This window comes from Rhinopithecus roxellana, chromosome 4 (genome assembly GCF_007565055.1).
Source record: "Rhinopithecus roxellana isolate Shanxi Qingling chromosome 4, ASM756505v1, whole genome shotgun sequence".
Classification (NCBI taxonomy): Eukaryota; Metazoa; Chordata; class Mammalia; order Primates; family Cercopithecidae; genus Rhinopithecus; species Rhinopithecus roxellana.
Genome location: NC_044552.1, coordinates 25,052,097 through 25,074,486, shown reverse-complemented (window position 1 = coordinate 25,074,486; position 22,390 = coordinate 25,052,097). Strand labels below are relative to the sequence as shown.

At 48.2% G+C, this 22,390-nt stretch overlaps 1 protein-coding gene across 1 annotated transcript; it reads right to left on the bottom strand.

The window, feature by feature from the left end:
• Nucleotides 1–8,276: 8,276 nt before the first annotated feature.
• LOC104661906 (MHC class I polypeptide-related sequence B) lies at nt 8,277–21,364 on the bottom strand. Its single transcript, XM_030928349.1, has 6 exons — nt 21,034–21,364; nt 13,544–13,786; nt 12,996–13,274; nt 12,126–12,404; nt 11,866–12,027; nt 8,277–9,621 (listed from the first exon to the last, which is right to left on the bottom strand). Exons 1-6 carry the CDS (start codon nt 21,101–21,103, stop codon nt 9,443–9,445), a joined length of 1,212 nt encoding a protein of 403 aa, XP_030784209.1. The 5' UTR covers nt 21,104–21,364; the 3' UTR covers nt 8,277–9,442.
• Between the last annotated feature and the right edge of the window lie 1,026 nt (nt 21,365–22,390).

Sequence of the window (22,390 nt, the reverse complement as noted above, 5' to 3'; positions counted from 1 at the left end):
TTTTATATTAAAATTTTTTTTATAGAGACAAGGTCTCACTATGTTGCCCAGGCTGCTCTCAAACTCCTGGGTTTAAGGAATCCTTCTGTCCTGGCTTCCCAAAAGGCTGGGATTACAGGCATGAGCTACTGTGCCTAGCTTAATTTCACTTTTAATTCAATTTGTTTTGAATAATAATAGATTTAACTTTGGGAGGCCTGTAATCCCAGTTACTCGGGAGGCTGAGGCAGGAGAATCACCTGAATCCAAGAGGTGGAGGTTTCAGTGAGCTGAGATCGCGCCATTGCACTCCAGCCTGGGTGACAGAGCAAGAATCCATCTCAAAAACAAAACAAAACAAAAAATAACAATAACAATAATAGATTTAAAGAGTTGCAAAGCTAGAACACAGAGTTTCCATAAACCCCAGCTTTCCTTAATGTTAACATCTAACAAAATTATGTCAATACTAAGAAACTAAGAAATTAACATTGCTATAATACTATTTGCTAAACTGTAGACTTTATTTGGACTTCATCAGTTTTTCCAAGGCCCATTAATGCATTTAGCTTTTGAGTCTCTCTAGTCTTTCTGATCTGTGAGTTTCTCAGTCTTTACCTATTTTCATGACCTTGAAAGTTTGGAAGAATACTGGACAGATAATTTGTAGAATGTCCCTCACTTTGGGTTTGTCTAATGCTTCCTTATGATGATTAGATTGGGGTTATGGGATTAAGGGAAGAATACTATAGAGGGGGAGTGTCCTCATCACATCATTTCTGGGGTGCAAGATGTTAACATGACTGATTGCTTGGTTAAGGTAGTGTCTGCTACATTTTTCCACTGTAAAGTTATTATTTTTACTCTTTTCATACTCTAGTCTTTGGAAGCAAGTCGGTAAGTCCAGCCTGTATTCAAGGTGAGAGAAATAAAACTCCGCCTCCTGGAACGGAGATTCTTGTAATATATTTTTTGAAATTCTTCTGTAAGGAAGATTTTGTCTCTTCTTCCCTATTTATTTATTTAATTATTTTTGATTAAATAAATCAGTGTGGAATGAATATTTATTTATATTTTGGGTTCTAATCCAATACTATTGTAACTTTGTTGCTCAGATTTTTCCAGCTTTGTCCATGGGGAGCTCTTTCAGGTTGACTCCTGTGTCCCTCTGACATGCCCTTATTTTTTGGTGGTGTGGGCTGGGAGATGGGTGGGGGTTACTTTCCGGCATTACAAGATGTTCCAGGCTCATCTTATGTTTTTGCTATCCCAGCCCTAGAATCAGCTGTTTTTCTAAGGAGTCCCTGCATCGTTTTATCAGAGAATGACGTATCATAACCAAGGTCTGGGCAATGGGTGCTTATTTCACTCTTCTAAGGAGGATACGGAGGTTCCAAGACCTGTCTGAGACCTGCCTGAGCTCACACAGGCACATAAATGGCTCTCACTTCAGCACCACTTTAGAGCTGATTCAGCCGGGTGCAGTGGCTCAAACCTGTAATCCCAGAACTTTGGGAGGCCGAGGCGGGCAGATCACCTGAAGTCAGGAGTTTGAGACCAGCCTGGCCAACATGGCGAAACCCCATCTCTGCTGAGAAATATAAAAACTAGCTGGGTGTGGTGGTGCATGCCCTGTAATCCCAGCTACTTGGGAGCCTGAGACAGGAGAATTGCTTGAGTCGGGGAGGCAGAGGTTGCAGTGAGCTGAGATCACACTACTGTACTCCAGCATGGGTGACAGAGTAAGACTCTGTCTCAAAAAAAGAAAAAGAAAAAGAAAAAAAGAGCTGATTCAGCGCAGACTTTGACATCCCCGACTTGATGACCAATTCTCCATGCAGGTCTTTATTTCTTAAAGCTTCTGTTTTTCAGTATGCAGGGCTTAGACCCTAATAATTTTATTCTCTAATATTTGGAGACTTTCCTAAAAGAAACATTTAACATTTTGGTAACATGATTCACTTACAGAGTTGACCGGAATAGGCAAGAGGAAGAGACGGTGGAGGAAGGAGTCATATTGTTCTTTCATCACGTTGTTCTTTCCTGTGGAGTATTTCCCAGTTCCTGCTGCTCCTTCCACATCCCTGGGCCTGGAGCAGGATGGCACTCTCTGACCGTAACAGAAAAATGGTGATTTGGAAACACCTGCCTTTTCTGTCTCCCCAACCCTTCCATTTCAGTGCCCATTCTCCCTCCCAACCCATGGCCCATGAACTTTTCCTTCTCCTAGCCTCTCACCTAGTGCTGGCTCCTCAGAGGGAAGTGAACCATCACCCCCTGGAGGGTGGAACTGGGGAGAGAGAGGCCAGAGCCTGGGGCTGGGGCAGAAGCTGCAGCAGGAAGGAAGGAGGTTAGAGAGACAGATGAGGGGTGAGATGTGAGTGCTCAGAGGGAGAATGAGGACATCCCCAGCATCTCCATAGAGGAGAGAGGAAGGGGCCTTGAGTGCTGAGGCAGAGAGGGGGGCAGGGTCTGGATTGGATGCCCCTCCCTCAGCCCCTGGTCCTCTGACAACACCTCACCTAGTCACACTGAGGGGCTTCTCTAGGCCCAGGGGCACCTGCAGGCAGGTGTATCTCATGCCTTCTCTGGGAGGGTCCCCCACAGCTGCCCAGCCTTGATATGTCTCTCCCTGGGTCTGGTCCCCTTGAGCCTTGAGTCCAGAGTTGGCTCCTTCCCTTCCTACCACCAGGTCAGAGTGAGGTTGGCAGATGAGAAGCCAGGTGCTCTGCATGGCACGGTGTGGTTGCCCTCAGGGTCCTCCTTGTCAGTGACCACAACTCTGGGGAAGTTGGGGAGGCACCAGGGTGCAGGAGAGAGAGAACAGAGAGGTGGAGTGAGGGTGGGACACACTTCAGCCTCCCCCTCCTCTCCTCGTCTTCCTCCACATGCCAGTGCATTTCCCTCCCCAACTCCAGAACTTCCAACAGCCACAGCAGGAAGGGGAGACCCAAATCCCCATCACTCTCTGCCACAGTCTCTGTGAGTGTGGCCACCTCCATTTCTACTGCAGCTTTAGGGTCTGCCCCAGAGCAGAGTCCTGGGTATGCTTACAGCGGGATACTGGAAGGTTCTTCCTTCAAATATCTGCATAGCTGTTTCCTCCTCAGGTCTGCTCACATGACCCATCCAAGAGGCCCACCCTGACCATCCTATATTTATGTATGTATGTATGCATGTATAAATGTATGTATTTATTTATTTATTGAGACAGGGTCTCACTCTGTCACCCAGGCTGGAGTGCAGTGGTGTGATCTCGGCTCACTGCAACCTCTGCCTCCCAGGTTCAAGTGATTCTCCTGCCTCAGCCTCTTGAGTAGCTGGGATTACAGGTGCGCATCACCACTCCCAGCTAATTTTTGTATTTTTAGAAGAGATGGGGTTTCACCATGTTGATCAGGCTGGTCTCAAACTCCTGACCTTGTGATCCGCCTGTCTTGGCCTCCCAAAGTGCTGGGATTACAGGCATGTGCCACCGTGACTGGCCCAATTTTTGTATTTTTAGTAAAGATGGGGTTTTGCCATGTTGGCCAGGCTGATCTTGAACTCCTGACCTCAGGGAATCTGCCCGCCTAGGCCTCCCAAAGTGCTGGAATTACAGGCATGAACCCCCGCACTCGGCCCTGACCATCCTATTTAAAAATGCCACCTGTGTGACTTTGCATTAATTCTCTACTTTGTATTGTTGTTTTTCTTATCTCCTATCTCTTTCTAAGTATGCAAATGTCTTTTTCCAAAGATAGCTTCACCAATGTCTTCGATCTCACATGCTCTTTAGCAATGTGACCTTGCCATCCTCTATCAAGACCTGAGCCTAATCCCCCTACTCCCTGACTCTTGGATCTGAGACTGGTTTTGGTGACTAGAACATGGGGATTATGATACTGCCTGACTTCTGAGGTTCTTACAAAAGATCCCTTGTGGTTCTGACTAGACATCTTGAAACACCCCCTCTGAAGCCCAGGGATGGAGCAGGGAGCAACCTAGCCATGTGGAGCAGCAGGTGGAAGGAGAACTTAGACAACCGAGTTAACAGCCCCAGTAAGCCTCTTGAATGTTCTGGGCCCCTCGGGCTCCAGATGATGGCAGCTTTTGCCCATGTCACATGGAGCAGAAGGGCTGCCTGGCTGAGCCCAGTCAACCCAGAGAAAGAGAGAACATATAAAGTCTGTTGTTTTATTTTAAGATGTTTTCTTTACTGGAACACATCCATGTAACCCACTACTGTTATTGTGTTTTTATTTATTGCCTGTCTTTCAGATTGTAAGCATCAGGGAGCAGGTGTTTGTCTTTTATTGATTAAATGATCACCAGGCCTAGAACCATGCCTAGCACAGAGGCACTCACTAAATCTTTGTTAGGGCATGATTAAATGCTGTGATCTTAAAGCTGGGTCTGAGACTGGAAAGGGGGAGTTACTGGTATTTGGTTTTGGGGATTGCCTTAGTCATCTTGCACTGTAACTGAACTCAGGTCTGGCTACTTGCTGCTTGCAAATTCAGATAACAAGCATGAGGGCTGGGAGTAAGAAAGTAACTTTATTAACCAAAACTAGTAGTGGGGAAGTGGCCAAATTCCCATCCAAAGTAACCACTTCAAATGTCTAGGGAGAAGGCCAAGGTTTATAAAGGGGGACTTGGTGTGACTGGCTTGCAGGGAAGGGGTAAGGAGGTGTGAGGTCTACGTGACTTGTTTGATGGCTAATCTATTGAGTGGTCTGATTGGCTCCGTTGTGGGCAGAACTAGGTTGTAAACTGACCATTGTCTCAAAGCAATCTCCTGGTGGGGGAGAGTTCTGGAGGTTCCTGGTTTGTTTTAAGGTTTGGTCCCTATAACTTCTTCTTCTTTTTTTTTTTTCTGAGACAGAATTTCATTCTTGTTGCCCAGGCTGGAGTGCAGTGGTGCAATCTCACCTCACTACAACCTTTGCCTCCCGGGTTCAAGCGAGTCTCTTGCCTCAGCCTCCTGAGTAGCTGGGATTATAGGCACCCACCACCGCACCGAGCTAATTTTTGTATTTTTAGTAGAGATGGTGTTTCACCATTTTGGCCAGGCTGGTTTTGAACTCCTGACCTCAGGTGATCCACCCACCTTGGCCTCCCAAAGTGATGGGATTATAGGTGTGAGCCACCATGTCTGGCTGGTCCCTGGAACTTCTAAGCCCACACATAGGTAAGCTTGCAGTGTAGGGAGTGTCTGGGAGAGAGAAGGTAAAGGTTATAATTGCATTCCTAAAGAGCTAAGAGGCGAACATACAGGGAAAAAGAAAAAAGGTAAAGATAATTTTAAGGAAAATGGGGGTACTCAGTTACAGGGCTGCCATAACAGAACACAACAGATGGGTGGCTTAAACAACAAAAATTCGTTTCTCACAAATCTTGTGGCTGGAAGTCTGAGATCAGGGTGCCAGCAGATTCAGTTCGGGGTGAGGTCCCTCTTCCTGCCTGGCAAACAGCGGCCTTCTTGCCATATCCTCATGTGGTGAAGAGAATGAGAGCTCCAGTCTCTTCCTTTTCTTATAAGGACACTAATCCCATCATGGGGTCAATCTCTTGACTTCATCTGAATCTAATAACCTCCCAAAGGTCCACCTCTTAATACCATCATGCTGGGAATTAGAGCTTTGACATATGAATTTGACACACAAACATTCATTCAATAACAAAATCTTAAGATCAAAGTACTGGAAAATTTGTTTTCTGGTTAGTGAGGGCTCTTTTCCTGGTTTGTAGATGCCCACCTTCTCACTATGTCCTCCTATGGCCTTTCCTCCGTGTGCTTGCAGAAAGAGAGACATCTCTGTGTCTTCCTCTTAGAAACACCAGTCCCAGCAGATTAGGGCCCCACCCTGTGACCTTATTTAACTTTATCTTATTTATTTACTTACTTATTTATTTGAGACAGGGTCTCCCTCTGTCACCTAGGCTGGAGTGCAGTGGCACGATCTCGGCTCACAGCAACCTCGGCCTCCCGGGTTCAAGTGATTCCCCTGCCTCAGCCTCCTGAGGAGCTGGGACTACAGGCACGTGCCACCATGCCCAGCTAATTTTTTTTTTTTTTTTTTTTTTTTTTTTGAGACGGAGTCTCGCTCTGTCGCCCAGGCTGGAGTGCAGTGGCCGGATCTCAGCTCACTGCAAGCTCCGCCTCCCGGGTTCACGCCATTCTCCTGCCTCAGCCTCCCGAGTAGCTGGGACTATAGGCGCCCGCCACCTCGCCCGGCTAGTTCTTTGTATTTTTTTTTTTTTTAGTAGAGACGAGGTTTCACCGTGTTAGCCAGGATGGTCTTGATCTCCTGACCTCGTGATCCGCCCGTCTTGGCCTCCCAAAGTGCTAGGATTACAGGCTTGAGCCACCGCACCCGGCCCCCAGCTAATTTTTTTATTTTTAGTAGAGACGGGGTTTCACCATGCTGGCCAGGGTGATCTCGAACTATAATTCCTTTGCAACCCATAACGAATTAACAGATTTAGCCATTGAAAAGCAATGGCAATTAAAAGTAGAGTAAAAGTGCCGGGCGCGGTGGCTCACGCCTATAATCCCAGCACTTTGGGAGGCCGAGGCGGGCGGATCACGAGGTCAGGAGATTGAAACCATCCTGGCTAATACGGTGAAACCCTGTCTGTACTAAAAATACAAAAAATTAGTTGGGCGTGGCGGGCGCCTGTAGTCCCAGCTACTCGGGAGGCTGAGGCAGAAGAGTGGCGTGAACCCGGGAGGCAGAGCTTGCAGTGAGCCGAGATCCTGCCACTGCGACAGAGACTCCGTCTCAAAAAAAAAAAAAAAAAAAAAGAAAAAGAAAAAAAAAGTAGAGTAAAAGTAAATAATCAGTACTAAATTCTTCCTCTTGATGGAAGAATACAATGGAGTGCCGTATTCAAGAAGAAAATCAAGTCTGCCTATAAGCAAATATCTGCAGCCAAGTACCAATTTATAGAAAGTACAGATAAAACAGGTCCATATTAAACTATGCCTTGGGATGGAGACAGCAAAATGCAAACTATGGAAAACTCAACCAGGACAATATAAATTTCAAGGAGGAGCACAGAGAAAAAAAGAGAACAGGCCAGGCTGCGTTTGCTCACGCCTGTAATCCCAGCCCTTTGGGAGGCCGAGGCAGGCAGATCATGAGGTCAGGAGATTGAGACCATCCTGGCTAACACGGCGAAACCCCGTTTCTACTAAAAATACAAAAAAATTAGCTGGGCATGGTGGCACGCGCCTGTAGTCCCAGATACTCGGGAGGCTGAGGCAGGCGAATCGCTTGAATCCAGGAGGCAGAGGTTGCAGTGAGCCGAGGTCGTGCCACTGCACTCCAGCCTGGGTGACAGATTGAGACTCCGTCTTAAAAAAAAAAAAAAAAAGAAAAAAAGAGAACAAAAATTACATATCCCAAGGTAAAACTAAACTACAATTTCAGATGAGGAAAATATAAAATAGAACAAAGAAGTGATGATCATAAAGGTCAGGCTGTGATTTTACGCAGAGGAGGGAAGCCTTTATCACTGAGTTGGGGCAAATGATGGGGTTTCTGGGCTGGTTGACAAACTTCTGTATCTCTGGTGGTTGAAGGGTGTTTATCTTTTATTATTATTATTAAAGGGCAACATTTTCAGATAGTTTTTCTTTTCGGGTAACTTTTATTTTATGACAAAAAGCTAATGAAGAATAAAATAATTTATAGGTCATGATTACTGTTTTGCACAAAGCCTACTCTCCACACCCCTCTGCAGACACTGAGTTCCCAAAACAAGTGGCAGCCCCAGGACCCCCTGGTAGGGCCACCTCACTTCTGGGTGTGTTCATGTCGCTGAAGGCAGTGTCCCAGGTCTATTCCTTGATGCCTGGAAGAACCTGATAGGACACAGTTGAGGGAAGCCTTCTCTGTCACCTGCAGGTTCTTGGCTGTCACTGTAGAGGGAGCAGGTCCTCACCTCTCCCACAGGCGGGATCACAGCCAGAACCTCCTCTCCGCATGGGGAGTGAGGCTTGGTCCTTTCCCTGAACACAGTGACAAAGATCTCTGTGTCATCACAAGAAGGCTCCAACTCTTCAGAGCAGATGTTCCCCCACAAGGTCAGCCCCTAAATGTTGGTGACAGATGTCCCACCTCCATCCCTTCCTAGTCCTTTCTGTTCTGCTATGAATCTGTCAGTCATTGGGAACTAGCAGGGAAAGCGAAAGAGGAGGGGAGATTGCTTAGATGCTGGCTCAGGGCATTGAGACAGACCTCTTCTTCTCTCTGAACCTCACACTTTATCCGCTCCCAGACGCATGAAATAAAACACAGACCAGAAATGTCTATTTAAAGAGTAAACATCTATGGTATAAAATTATGCACATATAATATTAGACACAGAGTAATGCATAACAGTGTGATGGGGCGAGGGGACCTCAAGGTGACAAGAAAGCTGCTCCTAGCTGGTCAGGAGTCATCACCAAGACACTCACAAAGCTTACCTATGATAACCTAATTACTACACATGTAATATATTAAAATATATTAAAACATAAGAAAATAGGACGGGCACAGTGGCTAATATAATAAAATATATTAAAATATAATAAAATAGGCCAGGCACGGTGGCTCATGCTTGTAATCCCAGCACTTTGGGAGGCTGAAGCAGGTGCATCACCTGAGGTCAGAAGTTTGAGACTAGGCTGGCCAATTTGGTGAAACCCTGTCTCTACGAAAAATACAAAAATTAGCTGAGTGTGGTGGTGACTGTCTGTAATCCCAGCTATTCGGGAGGCTGAGGTATGAGAACTGCTTGAACTTGGGAGGCAAAGGTTGCAGTGAGCTGAGATCAAGTCAGTGAACTGCAGTCTGGGTGACAGAGTGAGACTCCGTCTCAAAAAAAAAACCAAAAAACCAAAAAACACACACACACAACAGAAATAATGATACCAATTAATATGGCACTGTTAAGGGCCCCACAACCCTGTACCGGACTGAACAAAGGATGAACGTGGAAATAAAGACAAAGACAAAAGAGTATATTTGGAACAAGGGGTCAGGGGGCTCCTTGCTTCTCGCGAACAAGGGCTCTCTGATCTTCCACAGCCCTTCGTATTTATTGGTATAGGAGATAGCGAGAAGAGGGGTGGAAGAAGGAGTCAGCTTCTGGGTCCAGAGTAGGTTTTCAAGACTGCATTCTTCGAACAACAGGCTCTAGATGACCCAGTAGATAACCTCAATGAGCACCATGGAGTGATTGCCCTCAGCAAACCTTCTGTCGGCAGGAGCAGTCCTGAGTTTGCCCACATCCTGTATTCATGATAAGCAGTTTGCTGTTTGATCATATAGCCTCCAAAGGAATGTTGAGTTGGTCATGATCTCTTTGCCGCTCTCTACATGGCAGAGATGCAAACACCTCATATCCACTAACACTTTGCAGCATCCAACAACAATAAATAAGTGCTGATATTTTCTCTGTTTCATAGGTCAGGAAACAGAGGGAAAGTGCTAGTGAGATCCAGGCAGGGAGTTGAATCCCGGCCGCCTGTCTGTAGAGTCTAGACAACCCTCAGCGGAGCCAGTGGACCCAGGAGCTGACATCAGAGGCTGAAATCCCAGCTGTGTGGCATCCCTGTGGTCTCCCGTCCCAACCGGGTGTTGATCCAGGGTCTGCAGGCTCACGAGCTCTGGAGAAAAGAGGGAAACGGGTAAATGCTCCACTGGGTGCAGTGTTGTGTTTATTCCCTGAGGACTTTTCTCTCTTCAGTTGCTCCAAAACCAGATTCACCCTTTCTCTGAGGGAAGATGAGGCCCCCACTTTTTTCTTCCTCCCTCCCTGCTTTTCCCAGCTCCTGCCAGTTCCCTCCCATCACTCCATCAACATCAGCCCCTGCCCTTGCCCAACACCCATCGTGCAGGGAGTGAAAGGGCCACAAGACTAAAGGACAAGACCCAAGAGGGAACCCAGTGCCCTCCCCTCCTCTCAGACCTGACCAGTCCTGTTACAGTGAGAGGCCTCCCCAAAGAGAGGCCCTGACCCTTGCTCTCAGTCCCCAGGCCCTCCTCTCCTGCAGAGGCACCTGCATACCAGGGCAGGCCCTGCCCACTGTGGGCTCTGCCCTCTATCTGCAGCTCAGTGCTCCTCCCCTCCCAGCCCTGAGCAGACAGCTCCTAACTGGGAATCCCATCAGGAAGGCTGGGGTGCCCAGCAGGTCCAGCATGGAAAGACGTGGCTGCCAGAGGATCCGCACCTGACATGACCCTGGGACCCCCACCTTGCTCGAGGAGGCCTGGCCTCTCCTGACCCTCAGCACCCACTGAGGCCTGTGACCTGCTCTTGAGTCACCACTGCTCCTGCCTGGTCCACTTACTCCACCCCAGGGCTGCTGCTTGGTGAGGCTGCGAGGCCTTCCTGCTCTGTCCCTAGCAGGGATTCCACCTAGGCCACTGCCCTTGCAATCTAAAAGGGATTTTCTCCATGTGGACTAGGGGAGTCCCTTTAGCCTGAGGCTGCTTCTGCCCATCCTCTGCACCTGGGAACTGCCACTGCCACAGCCACCATCTCCCACACAGATTCTCCTGGAGAGGGGGCTCCAAATTTGAGTTCCTGTTTTATTTAATATGCTTTACAACAGCAGTATTAGAGGAAATCCTATTAAGATTATAGAGCTGAAATTATGAACATTTTTATTGGACATCAACATTGAAAGCAGGAATTTTGAGAAATTGGCACGTGAATTTCATACCCTTTTCCTTGCCAAAACCCCAGTGACCTACGAGGAAACCATTCCTGCCCACAGGAAAGCAGAACCGACAATCCCTCTACGGGAGACACCGCAGGTGAGAGCAGGAGTGACCACAGACCTGCACTGTCCCTGCTGTGGGTGCCTCCTGGACGGGGCCCTCTTGCTGGAGGGCAGGGCATGAATCTTCCCATCTGCTCAGGCCTGAGGGGCCGACTGATAGTGCAATTAGGTTCAAGGATGAGAAACCAGCGCCCCTACCGCTAGACACACAGAAGTGGGGAAATGACAGAGACTCAGGTCTCCTGGATACCCCAGCCTCTCACTGTCCCTGCATGGCCTGCTTTTGCAGAAACACAAAACTTCCTGCTGTCTCTTTTCATCTCCCATCAAACAACCTGACTGGGGGGGAAAAGATTCTGACTGTCCCTTACTCCAAATTTACCAGGTAGTGACTACCTTGAGAAAGGGAAGTTGGCTCAGGGAGGGCAAGGTGAGGCCACAGAGCACAGAACAAAGCCCCAAAAAGATGGTGCCTGGGGACTGTCTCCCTCAGGGACTGGAGAAGAAAACACTCGGAGGTGGGATGAAAACAGGGACCACAGCTGCCCTGATGAGGAGCTGGGCCCCGCTCCTCAAATGGCCCAGGAACATCTGCTTATCTACTCATCCATGTCATCTGCAAGGAAACTCTAGGAGGCCAGGTGGTGGGAACCTGGAAAGTGCCTCCTGGAGGAGGCACATAGGGGAGGCACTGCCTCTCCTTGGATTCCTCTCCAGTTTCTGGCCCTCCCCAGATCACAGCTGCCTTTACTATTTGCTCCCTCTGAGGCCATGATCATCCATCAGCATGTGATTCCCAACTCACCCCACCTGGATGCACCCTAGTGAGCATGAGAGACAGAGAGGCCGGGATGGGGACAGAGCAAGCACCGCAGCCCTCCCTGCTGCCCACTCCACCTGCAGCAGGAGGAGGCCACAGCTGGACGTTCGAGGGCCTTTCCCCAGTCCTGGCTTGGGAAGGACTTATGGGTGTAGATGGGAATGTGGCTCCCATTCCCCTCCCAAATACCCCAACTTCCATCCCCTGTTCCAGCCTTGTCACCTACATCCTATCAGGAGCAATGAAGGGACCCTGCTGCCCAGACAGGAGCCTTGTCATCTCCAGAAACTGCCTCCTTTTCTCACCTGGACCCTCTGCCGCTGATGATTTCTTCTTCTTGCAACGATGGACACAGATAAAAAATGCCGTAGCAACGGCAACAGCAACAGCAACAGCAACAGCAACAGCAACAGCAACAAGAACATATAGAAGGTTTAGCCATTCACTCTGAAGCACCGGCAGCTTCCCTGAAAAAAGGGACTTGTTACACACTGGGCAGAGAACTACAGCCGTCCCTGTTGTCCCTACCCTGGCCTGACCCTCTCCAGGGTCACCCCAGGCTCACCAGAGGGCACAGGGTGAGTGCTGTGATTCCCGCTGTGTTCCATGTAGCAGGCAAACTTCTGCTCCTCTCCTTGGCGAATCCTGGTGGCCACCCAGGTCTGGTAGGTTCCATTCCAATCAGGCAGGACATCCCCCCACTGCTGGGTGTCGTGGCTCAAAGACACCCCATCCTGACGCCAGGTCAGTGTGATATTCCGGGGATAGAAGCCGGAAGCCCTGCATGTCACGGTGATGTTGCCCTCTGAGGCCTCGCTGTGGGTGACGTTCATCATGGGGGGCACTGGAGAAGACAGGGCAGAGCCAGTGAAGCCCTGCTCCCCTCTAAGGGAGATGCGGGGAACAGGTCTGCTCCTCTCCACTGTTCCCACTCTGGCTGAATCCCTCACAGATCCTGGACCTTCTGTAAGTCTGTCCTCACCCTGGGGCCCAGTTCCTCCAGGCTAGCAGGAGGATGGGCCTTGGGACTGTGGCCTCAGGCTCTGGGATCCCCACATTGATGCTGAGGAGGGGGATGTTGGGGTGGACTCCTGGGTCGTGGGGCCAGGAGGGAACTCTCCAGGATGGGCAGGCTGGGAGGCAGAGGGGGCAGCCCTGGCCCTGAGGGCTTCCTCTCCTGCCTAACTCCCACCCCAGGCTCAGGCTTCTGTCGCAGGGCCTGCCGCTTTCCCAGATTACAACACTGGATGGTTCAGTCCCTGACCCACTGTCTTTATCCAGTGGCTCTAACGATAGAGGAAAATCAGGACACAATATGCCAACAGGAAATGCTTGCATCCATAGCACAGGGAGGGTTTCCCTGGACAGAGCTGGGAGGCGGAGGCAACTCTAGCAGAATTGGAGGGAGAGGAGAGCCCCTGGCCAGGATTGGTACCTGTTCTCCTGACAGCCACCCCGGATTTCCGATATTGCCGTAGTTTCCACAGGCAGTCTGCCTGCACAGCGCGATAGTGTGTCTTGGTCTTCATGGTATCTTCCTTCCAGAAATTCATAGCCAAGGTCTGAGCTCTGGAGGACTGGGCCACTGTCCATTTCTGAGTCTCCAGGTTTAGGGAGAGGAAGAGCTCGCCATCGTAGTACCAATGCCAGGAGCCCCCGGTGCTGCTGTCTTCATAGATCTCACAGATCTCAATCTTCTGGAGGGAATGCAAGCCTGCCCCCACCCAGCAGTGACTTCTCCATTCCCGAAACCGTCACCTTTCCACGCAGGTGAGGAACTCAGCCCAGCAGGGACACCTCCCTGGCCCTCCTCCATGCCTCCCTGTGTGGGCTGAGTGCTGACTCACCACCCTGCTGAGCCCCACTGACCTACTCCTCACCCCCACCCCCAACCAGAACCAGCAGGAAGAGACGGGTCCTGCTCTCTGCCTCCAACACTCCTGGAGAAGGCCTCCCATTACTATTGCCCCTGCCCGCTCTCACCTCCTTTCTGGCCCTCAATATGAGTCAGGGTCCTCCTGAGGTCCTGCGCATTCTCTGTCAAGTCCTCAGTTTCTTGGTCTCCCAGGACTGCTGCTGCCCACTGTCCCTGGGGCCTTGCCCTGTGCGTCTCCCTGTCATAGCGCACGAAGAGCTGACCATCCAGATGTCCCTCAGCGAGAAACTCTGACTGCACAGATCCATCCCGGGACAGCACCGTGACGTTGTAACGAAGACTGTGGAGCTCTGGGGAAGAGGAAATCACAGATGAAACTTCTTCCTGGAAATAACTTAACATCGATGTTTAACACACAGGTCTGCTGTCCCAAGCTTCTTGAGGAGGCAGGAAATGCACATGGGCAAAGGGACAAGAACGAGGATTTCAGATATAAGGAAAACTGTGAGGGTGGCAGGACAGAGGAGGGGACTGATGAACGGAAGAAGGGGGAATGCAGATGGCAAACTTGTAGGCCAGGTGCCAGGACTGGGTGGCCACAAGCCCCCTAAGGGAATAGGGGCCACGGGGAGAGGCTGCTCTGAAGGGGCAAGGGAAGGCAGTGGTGGAAGGAAGGTCTTGCCAGAGGGGACGGTGGGAATGGGAAGGGACTCAGGCTCAGGGGGACCCATGTCCACTGTGGCTGTGGTGCACAGGTGAGGGTGAGATGGAGGCAAGGGGAGCTGCCTTGAGAAAAGACTCATCATGGGCATGGCGGGGGCAAGGAAGGGGGTGGTCATGAGGCAAAAGGGGTAGGAAGGTTGTAGCCCCAGGGAAACTTATAGTGGGGTCAGTATCCCAGAGGGGAGCAATGGTGTGGGCTTGGGTCCAAAGTGGAGGAGTGGCATGACAAGGCCCCAGGACAGCAATTGGATGGACCAGTTAGTGTCCACCGGGGTGGGCAGGTGACAGGTCTCAAAGAGTCAGTCCATCTTTTCAGCGAATAGTGTTGGGGGCACTGGATGTTCAAATAAAATAAAATTGGACCCTTAATTTGTACTATATACAAAAATTAACTCAAAATGAATCAAAGACCTAAACTCTAAACTCAAGAACTAAAACTTAAAAATATCTTAGAAAAAAACATTGGGGATAATCTTCATGACATAGGATTTGACAGTGCTTTCAGGGATATGATGCCAAGGCACAGATAGAATAGAAAGAACTGACAAACTGGACTCACGAATATTCAAAACATCTGTGCACCAAAGGGCACAATCAGAGTGAAAAAGCAATCAACCCCTGAAATGAAATAAAAATGGCAAGTCATATATCTGATGAGATTAGTTTCCAGAATATGTAAAAAAGTCTGACAAAAACAACAAAACAGTCAACCCACTAAAAAATGGGCAAAGTAGCCATGAGAAACTATGTGGGGGAAAAAATGGGCAGAAGACTTAAATCGCCAGTTCTTCAAAGAAAATATACAAATGATCAATAAACACATGAAAAGATGCTCAATATCAGTAGTCACTAGGAAAACGCAAATCAAAACCACAATGAGATACCACGTCAAGCCAATCAGGATGGCTATTACACACACACACACACACGCACACACACAGCAAGGTTGGCAGAGAGGTAGAGAAAATGAATGAAGCCCCTGTGCACTGCTTCTATTTCTGGATATATACCCAAAAGAAATACCAAAAATAAATAAATATATACGCAAAAGAAATGAAATACTTGCCAATATCCGAAAGGTAGAAGTAACCCAAGTGTCCACTGTCTGAGGAATGGATAACCGAGATGTGGTACATACATATCATGAGTATTATCCATCTTTAAAAGGAATGAAATTCTGACCTACACTACAACCTGGATGAACTTCGAAAATATTATTATTATTGTTTTATTTTTTATTTTTTATTTTTATTTTTTTATTTTTATTTTATTTATTTATTTATTTATTTATTTTTTTTGAAACGGAGACTCGCTCTGTCTCCCAGGCTGGAGTGCAGTGGCCGGATCTCAGCTCACTGCAAGCTCCGCCTCCCGGGTTCACGCCATTCTCCCGCCTCAACCTCCGGAGTAGCTGGGACTACAGGCGCCCGCCACCTCGCCCGGCTAGTTTTTTGTATTTTTAGTAGAGACGGGGTTTCACCGTGTTAGCCAGGATGGTCTCGATCTTCTGACCTCGTGATCCGCCCGTCTCGGCCTCCCAAAGTGCTGGGATTACAGGCTTGAGCCACCGCGCCCGGCCATTTTTATTATTTTATTTTGAGACGGAGTCTTGCTCTGTCGCCCGAGCTGGAGTGCAGTGGCCGGATCTCAGCTCACTGCAAGCTCCGCCTCCCGGGTTTACGCCATTCTCCTGCCTCAGCCTCCGGAGTAGCTGGGACTACAGGCGTCCGCCACCTCGCCTGGCTAGTTTTTTTTGTATTTTTTTTTTAGTAGAGACGGGGTTTCACCGTGTTAGCCAGGATGGTCTCGATCTCCTGACCTTGTGATCCGCCTGTCTCGGCCTCCCAAAGTGCTGGGATTACAGGCTTGAGCCACCGCGCCCGGCCCATTTTTTATTTTTTTAGAGATGGAGTTTCCCTCTTATTGCCCAGGCTGGAGTGCAGTGGCCTGATCTCAGCTCAATGCAACCTCCGCTTCCCGGATTCAAGCGATTCTCCTGCCTCAGCTTCCTGAGTAGCTGGGATTACAGGCACCCGCCACCATGCCCGGCTAACTTTTAGTATTTTTAGTAGAGATGGGGTTTCACCATGTTGGCCAGGCTGGCCAGGCTGGTTTCGAACTCTGAAACTTGGGTGATCCACCTGCTTCAGCCTCCCAAAATGCTGGAATTACAGGCATGAGCCACTTTGCCCACCGAATCTCAAAAATATTATAAGTGAAATAAGCCAGAAACAAAAAGACAAACAACAAACATTACATGATTCTACTTAAATGAGATATCTAGAGTGTCACATTCATAGAAACAAAAAGTAGAACGGTGGTTACCAGGGGCCAGAGGTAGCCAGGAATGCGGAGTTACCGATTAATGGGTACAGAGTTTTGGGTTGCACAAAAATGTGAATGTAGCTAATGCCACTGAGTATACATTTAAAAGTGGTTAAAACAGTAAAATTTATGTAATGTATACTTTACCACAATTAAACATTTAAAGAACAAGAAATATCAGTCCTATTCAAACTGTTCTGAAAAACGGAGAAGGAGGGAATACTTCCAAACTCATTTTACAAAGCCAGGAATATCCTGATACCAAAACCAGGCAAAGATACATCAAAAAAAGAAAACTACAGGCCTATATCTCTGATGAACAATGATGCAAAAATTGTCAAGGAAATACTAGCAAACCAAATTCAACAATACATTAAAAAGATCATTCTTTATGATCAAGTGGAATGTATTCCAGGTATGCAAGGATGATTTAACATACACAAATCAATCAATGTAATATGTCATATCAACAGAATAAAGGACAAAAGCCATATCACCATTTCAATTGACACTGAAAAAGCATTTGATAAATTCAACATCCCTTCATGATAAAAACTCTCAAAAAACTAAGCATACAAGGAACAGACCTCAATATAATAAAAGTCATACATGACAAACTCACAGCTAGTAACATACTGAATGGGGGAAAACTGAAAGCCTTTTCTCTAAGATCTGGAATAAGACAAGGATGACTAATTTTACCAGTTATGCAACACAGTAGTGCAAATCCTAACTAGAGCAATCAGACAGGAGAAAGAAATAAAGGGCATCGAAACTGGGAAAGAAGAAGTCAGATTATCATTGTTTGCAGATCTTCTGGTCTGATGCTTGGAAAAGACTAAAGACTCCACCAAAAAACTATTAGAACTGAAGAACAAATTCAGTAAAGTTGTAGGATACAAAATCAACAGTAAAAAATCTGTAGCATTTCTACATGCCAACAGAAAATAATCTGAAAAAGAAATCAAGAAACGAATCCCATTTACAACAGCTACAAATAAAATAAAATACTGAGGAATAAACTTAACTGAAGAAGTAAAAGATTTCTCCAATAAAAACTATAAAACAGTGATGTGGCTGGGCGTGGTGGCTCACGCCTGTAATCCCAGCACTTTGGGAGGCCGAGGCAGGTGGATCAACTGAGGTTGGGAGTTCAAGACCAGCCTGACCAATGTGGAGAAACCCTGTCTCTACTAAAAATACAAAATTAGCCAGGCACAGTGGCACATGCCTGTAATCCCAGCTACTTGGGAGGTTGAGGCAGAAGAATCGCTTGAACCTGGGAGGCGGAGGCTGCGGTGAGCCAAGATCACTCCATTGCATTCTAGCCTGGGCAACAAGAGCGAAACTCCATCTCAAAAACAAAAAACAAAAAACACTTACGCAAAAAAATTGAAGAGATATTCCATAAAAAATGGAAAACATACTCCACGTGCATGGATTGGAAGAATCAATTTTGTTAAAATGTCCATACTATCCAAAGCAATCTACAGATTCAGTGCAATCCCTATCAACACACTAATGGCATTCTTCACAGAAATAGTAAAAGTAATCCTAAAATGTATATGGAACCACAAAAAAACCAGAATAGATAAAGCTATCCTGAGCAAAATGAACAAAACTAGAGGAATCACATCATCTGACTTCAAATTATACTATAGAGCTACAATAACCAAAACAGCATGATACTGGCATAAAAACAGACACAGAGACCAATGAAACAGAATAGAGAACCTAGAAATAAATCCATACATCTACAGTAAACTCATTTCCAACAAAGGTACCAAGAATACACACTGGGCAAAGGAGAGTCTCTTCAATAAATGATGCTGGGGAAACTAGACATCCCTACACAGAAGAATGAAACTAGACCCTATCTTTCACCATATACAAAAATCAAATCAAAATAGATTAAAGATGTAAATCTATGACCTCAAACTATGAAACTATAAGAGAAAACACTGGGGAAACTCTCTACGATGTTGGACTGGGCAAAGATTTTTTAAGTAACACCCCACAAGCACAGGTAACCAAAGTAAAATTGCATAAATGGGATCATAGCAAGTTAGAAAGCTTCTGCACAGCAAAGGAAACAATAAACAAAATGAAGAGACCATCCAAGAATGGGAGAAAATATTTTCAAACTATTCATCTGACAAAGGATCAGTAACTGAAACATATAAGGAGCTCAAACAACTCTATAGGAAAAAAAAAAATCTAATAATCCAATTTAAAAATGAGCAAAAGATCTGAATAATCATTTTTCAAAAGAAGACATACAAATGGCAAGCAGGTATATGAAAAGGTGCTCAACATCATGCGTCATCAGATGAAGGCAAATCAAAACTCCTACGAGACAACATCCCACCCCAGATACACTGGCTTTTATCCAGAAGACAGGCAAATAAGGAATGCTGGTGAGGATGTAGCAAAAGGGAACCCTTGTCCACTGTTGGTGGGAATGTAAACTAGTACGACCACTATGGGAAACAACGTGGAGGTTCTTCCAAAAACTAAAAATATAATAGAACTGTCATATGCTCCAGCACTCCCACTGTTAGGCATATACCCAAAAGAAAGGAAATCGGTATATTAAACAGCTGTCTACATTTCCATGTTTATTGCAGCGCTATTCAAAACAGCCAAGATCTGCAAGTAACCTAAGTGTCCACCAACAGACAAATGGATAAAGAAAATGTGGTGTACGTGTGTATGTGGAGTACTATTCAGCCATAGTGTCATTTGCAAAGAACTGGAGGTTATTATGCGAAGTGAAATAAGCCAGGCCCAGATAGACAAGACTTGCATGTTCTCACTTACTTGTGGCAGCCCAAAATTAAAACAATTGACCTCATGGGGAGAGACAATAGAATGATGATTACCAGAGGCTGAGAAGGGTAGTGGGGAGGGGGGGAGTGGGATGGTTAATGGGTACAAAATATAGTTAGAATGAATAAGATCTAGTAGATAGCAGAGCTGGGTAAGTACAGTCAACAATAATTTATTGTACATTTAAAAATAACTGAAAGAGCATAATGGGATTGTTTGTAGCACAAAGAAAGGATAAATGCTTGTTGTGATAGATACTGCATTTACCGTGATGTGATTATTACATATTGTAGGCCTGTGTAAAAATATCCCAGGTACCCCATAAATATATACATATATATCTACTACATACCCAAACAAAAGTTAAAAATTAAAAACAGGGCCGGGCGCGGTGGCTCAAGCCTGTAATCCCAGCACTTTGGGAGGCCGAGACGGGTGGATCACGAGGTCAGGAGATCGAGACCATCCTGGCGAACACGGTGAAACCCCGTCTCTATTAAAAAATACAAAAAACTAGCCGGGCGAGGTGGCGGGCGCCTGTAGTCCCAGCTACTCGGGAGGCTGAGGCAGGAGAATGGCGTGAACCCGGGAGACGGAGCTTGCAGTGAGCTGAGATCCGGCCACTGCACTCCAGCCTGGGCGACAGAGCGAGACTCCGTCTCAAAAAAAAAACAAAAAACAAAAAACAAAAAACAAACAAAAAAACCCACAAAACATTAAAAAAAAAAAATTAAAAACAAAGCAAGGGGTAGGAGTGCTGGCCAGAGAGAGAAAACCAAGGTAGAGGGATTCTCAGCCTGAAGAAGGGCCTGCCAAAAGGAGTAGCGCTGGAGGGGGAACACTGGCACCCCAAGAGCAGGCAAAACAGATTTTAGATATGTGGTGTAGGGCGTAGAGCTCACTGGGGTCAAGGAACCAAAAGAAAAGAATGCAGGTCAAGGAACAGTTGGCCCAACAGCCTGTTTTAGGTCTGGGTTGGGGAGGGGAGATGGCGGAGCAAGAACTGGAGGGCGGCATGACCATGGGGCAGGAGTGACTGTGGGAGAACTTGAGGTAGGGTGAGGACAGGAGGGGAGGGTGGGACTTGGGAAAGATGAGAACTTGCTGAGGGCCCAAGGCAGCTGGGCAAGAAGTGAGAGCAGTGCAAGGTCCCAAGGTGGAGAGGGGCGGAGGGACCCGGGAGGGATGGTTCAGCACCTGTGGGTTGGAGGGTGGGGTCCTCAAGAGGGTAAGGCTGAGGATGAAGGAGTAGGGAAGGGGCCACCGTGAGGCAGAGCCCAGAGCAGGCACGTGTACTAGAGGGGAGGGGGCATCTGCGCTGCCCTGTGCCCTGCCTAAGGCCCAACTGCCATTAGCACCAGGGCTCCCCTTGGGTGGTCTGGAGGGGAGTGGGATGGAGGGAAGATCCCCAGAAAAAAGGCAGTACAAGAAAGTTAGGGTCAGGGACAATTGGGAGTGGGAGGCATAGGGGCAGCACTGGGTGAAGGCTGCTTGTAGGAAAGGCCATAAGGGAGGCAGGAGGGACCTTCGGTGGCGGGGGCAGGGGATGAGGGCAGAGGACTCCCTAGAAATGGCGACAACGGCCGCGTCCAGCTCCCCGCACCCCAGACAGCGCACCTCAGCCCCGCCCTGACAGCACAGCGCTCGCCGCGACCCACCCGACGGCCCGAAACGCCCCGCTGCTCCCGCTCCGCCAAGGACCACCAGGAATGCCACTCACCAGCAGCGGCTCCCAGACGTGCAAAAGGGAATATGCTGGCCAGAAACAGCAAGACCGGACCCAGTCTCATGGCCCCGACGTCCCCACCCCCTCAGCGGCTCAAGCAGTGGCAAACTGAGCTAAGTCCCGGGGAAAGCGCAGCGTAAACTTATATAGTCAGCGGCTCCTTCTGCTCATGAACCTGGGGCCCGGAACTTATGAGAATCAGGGGCGGAGAGGGCGTGGCCACGCTCGGAGGAGAAAGTTCCAGTGGGCTGGAGACCTGGGGAGATTTAGAAGGCGGGATCTGGCGCCCAGAAAAGGGGAACACGCGGGAGCGCAGCCTAAAGCAGGGACCAGCTTCTAGTAGTTAAGAGTACAGCTCCAACTTCATGAGCACGGCCAGGGCCCTGCCCGCCCACCCGGCATCGCGACCACCCATCCCCGAACCCCCACCCCTAGGAGCGCGGGCCTCACCAAGCCCCATTTGCCGGCCGCCCCATCAGACCGGCTCTCACTGGCTTGTTCCTTCCGGGACAGACAACGCGTGGCTATTCTCCCAACACACTCCCTTAACCGCGCACAGGGTCACTGGCAATGAGACTAGTGACCAGATTTGCAGACCTGTTTCCAGATCTCAGCCACCTCTGCCTCTCAGAAGCACCTGCCTCAGTAGAACAGCTCAGACCACAAACTCTCTTAGACGTTTCAGCTTTATAATCTTCTTCTCTTCCCTTTGACTCAAAGCCAGGCGCCCCTTTCACCCCCTTATATCCTTTAAGTGTCTGAGGTCTCCCAGGGCTGCCTCTCTATTCCGTCCCTGGGTGGTCACAGGGCCAACGAGGAGGCTCCCCATGGTTCACTACAACACCAAGCTCTCTCCAGACTCCCTTTTCCAGCCTGTTTTAGGACATCTGTATCTCTGGGACCACAGTCCCCTCCAATGTGGCAGATCTACAAGGACTCTCTACACATCTCCCACCACATCATCCTCTCTTCCTCCTCAGTTTCTCTTAAGAGCATCACCATCCTTGATCCCTTCTGATTTCCTCTTTCCCCTTCATCTCCGGGAGTCAAAGTCAGCTCCTCCAACCCTATTTCAATCCCACAACCACAATGTTAGTCTAGGCTTTCCCCTCCCTGCAGCCTAGATTACTGCACAGGCTTCCTAAACACTGTGTCTGCCTCAGTTACACTCAGAGTGCTCCAAGCCACTCACAGCGCCCCATCTGCTGAGTGTCACACATGATGGATGCTTCTACTCTATCATGGAAACCACAGCTGCCACAACCTGCTGTCTGGCACCACCCCCATTTCTCTGGTGACATCTCCCCAGAGTTGCAGTAAAAGTGGGCTCTGGGATCTCCTCACCCTATCC

Excerpts from the sequence above, each read along its gene's own strand:
- LOC104661906 (XM_030928349.1), bottom strand. The coding sequence starts at position 21,103 with ATGAGACTGGGTCCGGTCTTGCTGTTTCTGGCCAGCATATTCCCTTTT. Across the intron at positions 13,275-13,543 it reads TATTGAGGGCCAGAAAGGAG|GCTTGCATTCCCTCCAGAAG; the intron begins GTGAGAGCGGGC and ends GGGTGGGGGCAG. Across the intron at positions 12,028-12,125 it reads CACTCACCCTGTGCCCTCTG|GGAAGCTGCCGGTGCTTCAG; the intron begins GTGAGCCTGGGG and ends CCCTTTTTTCAG.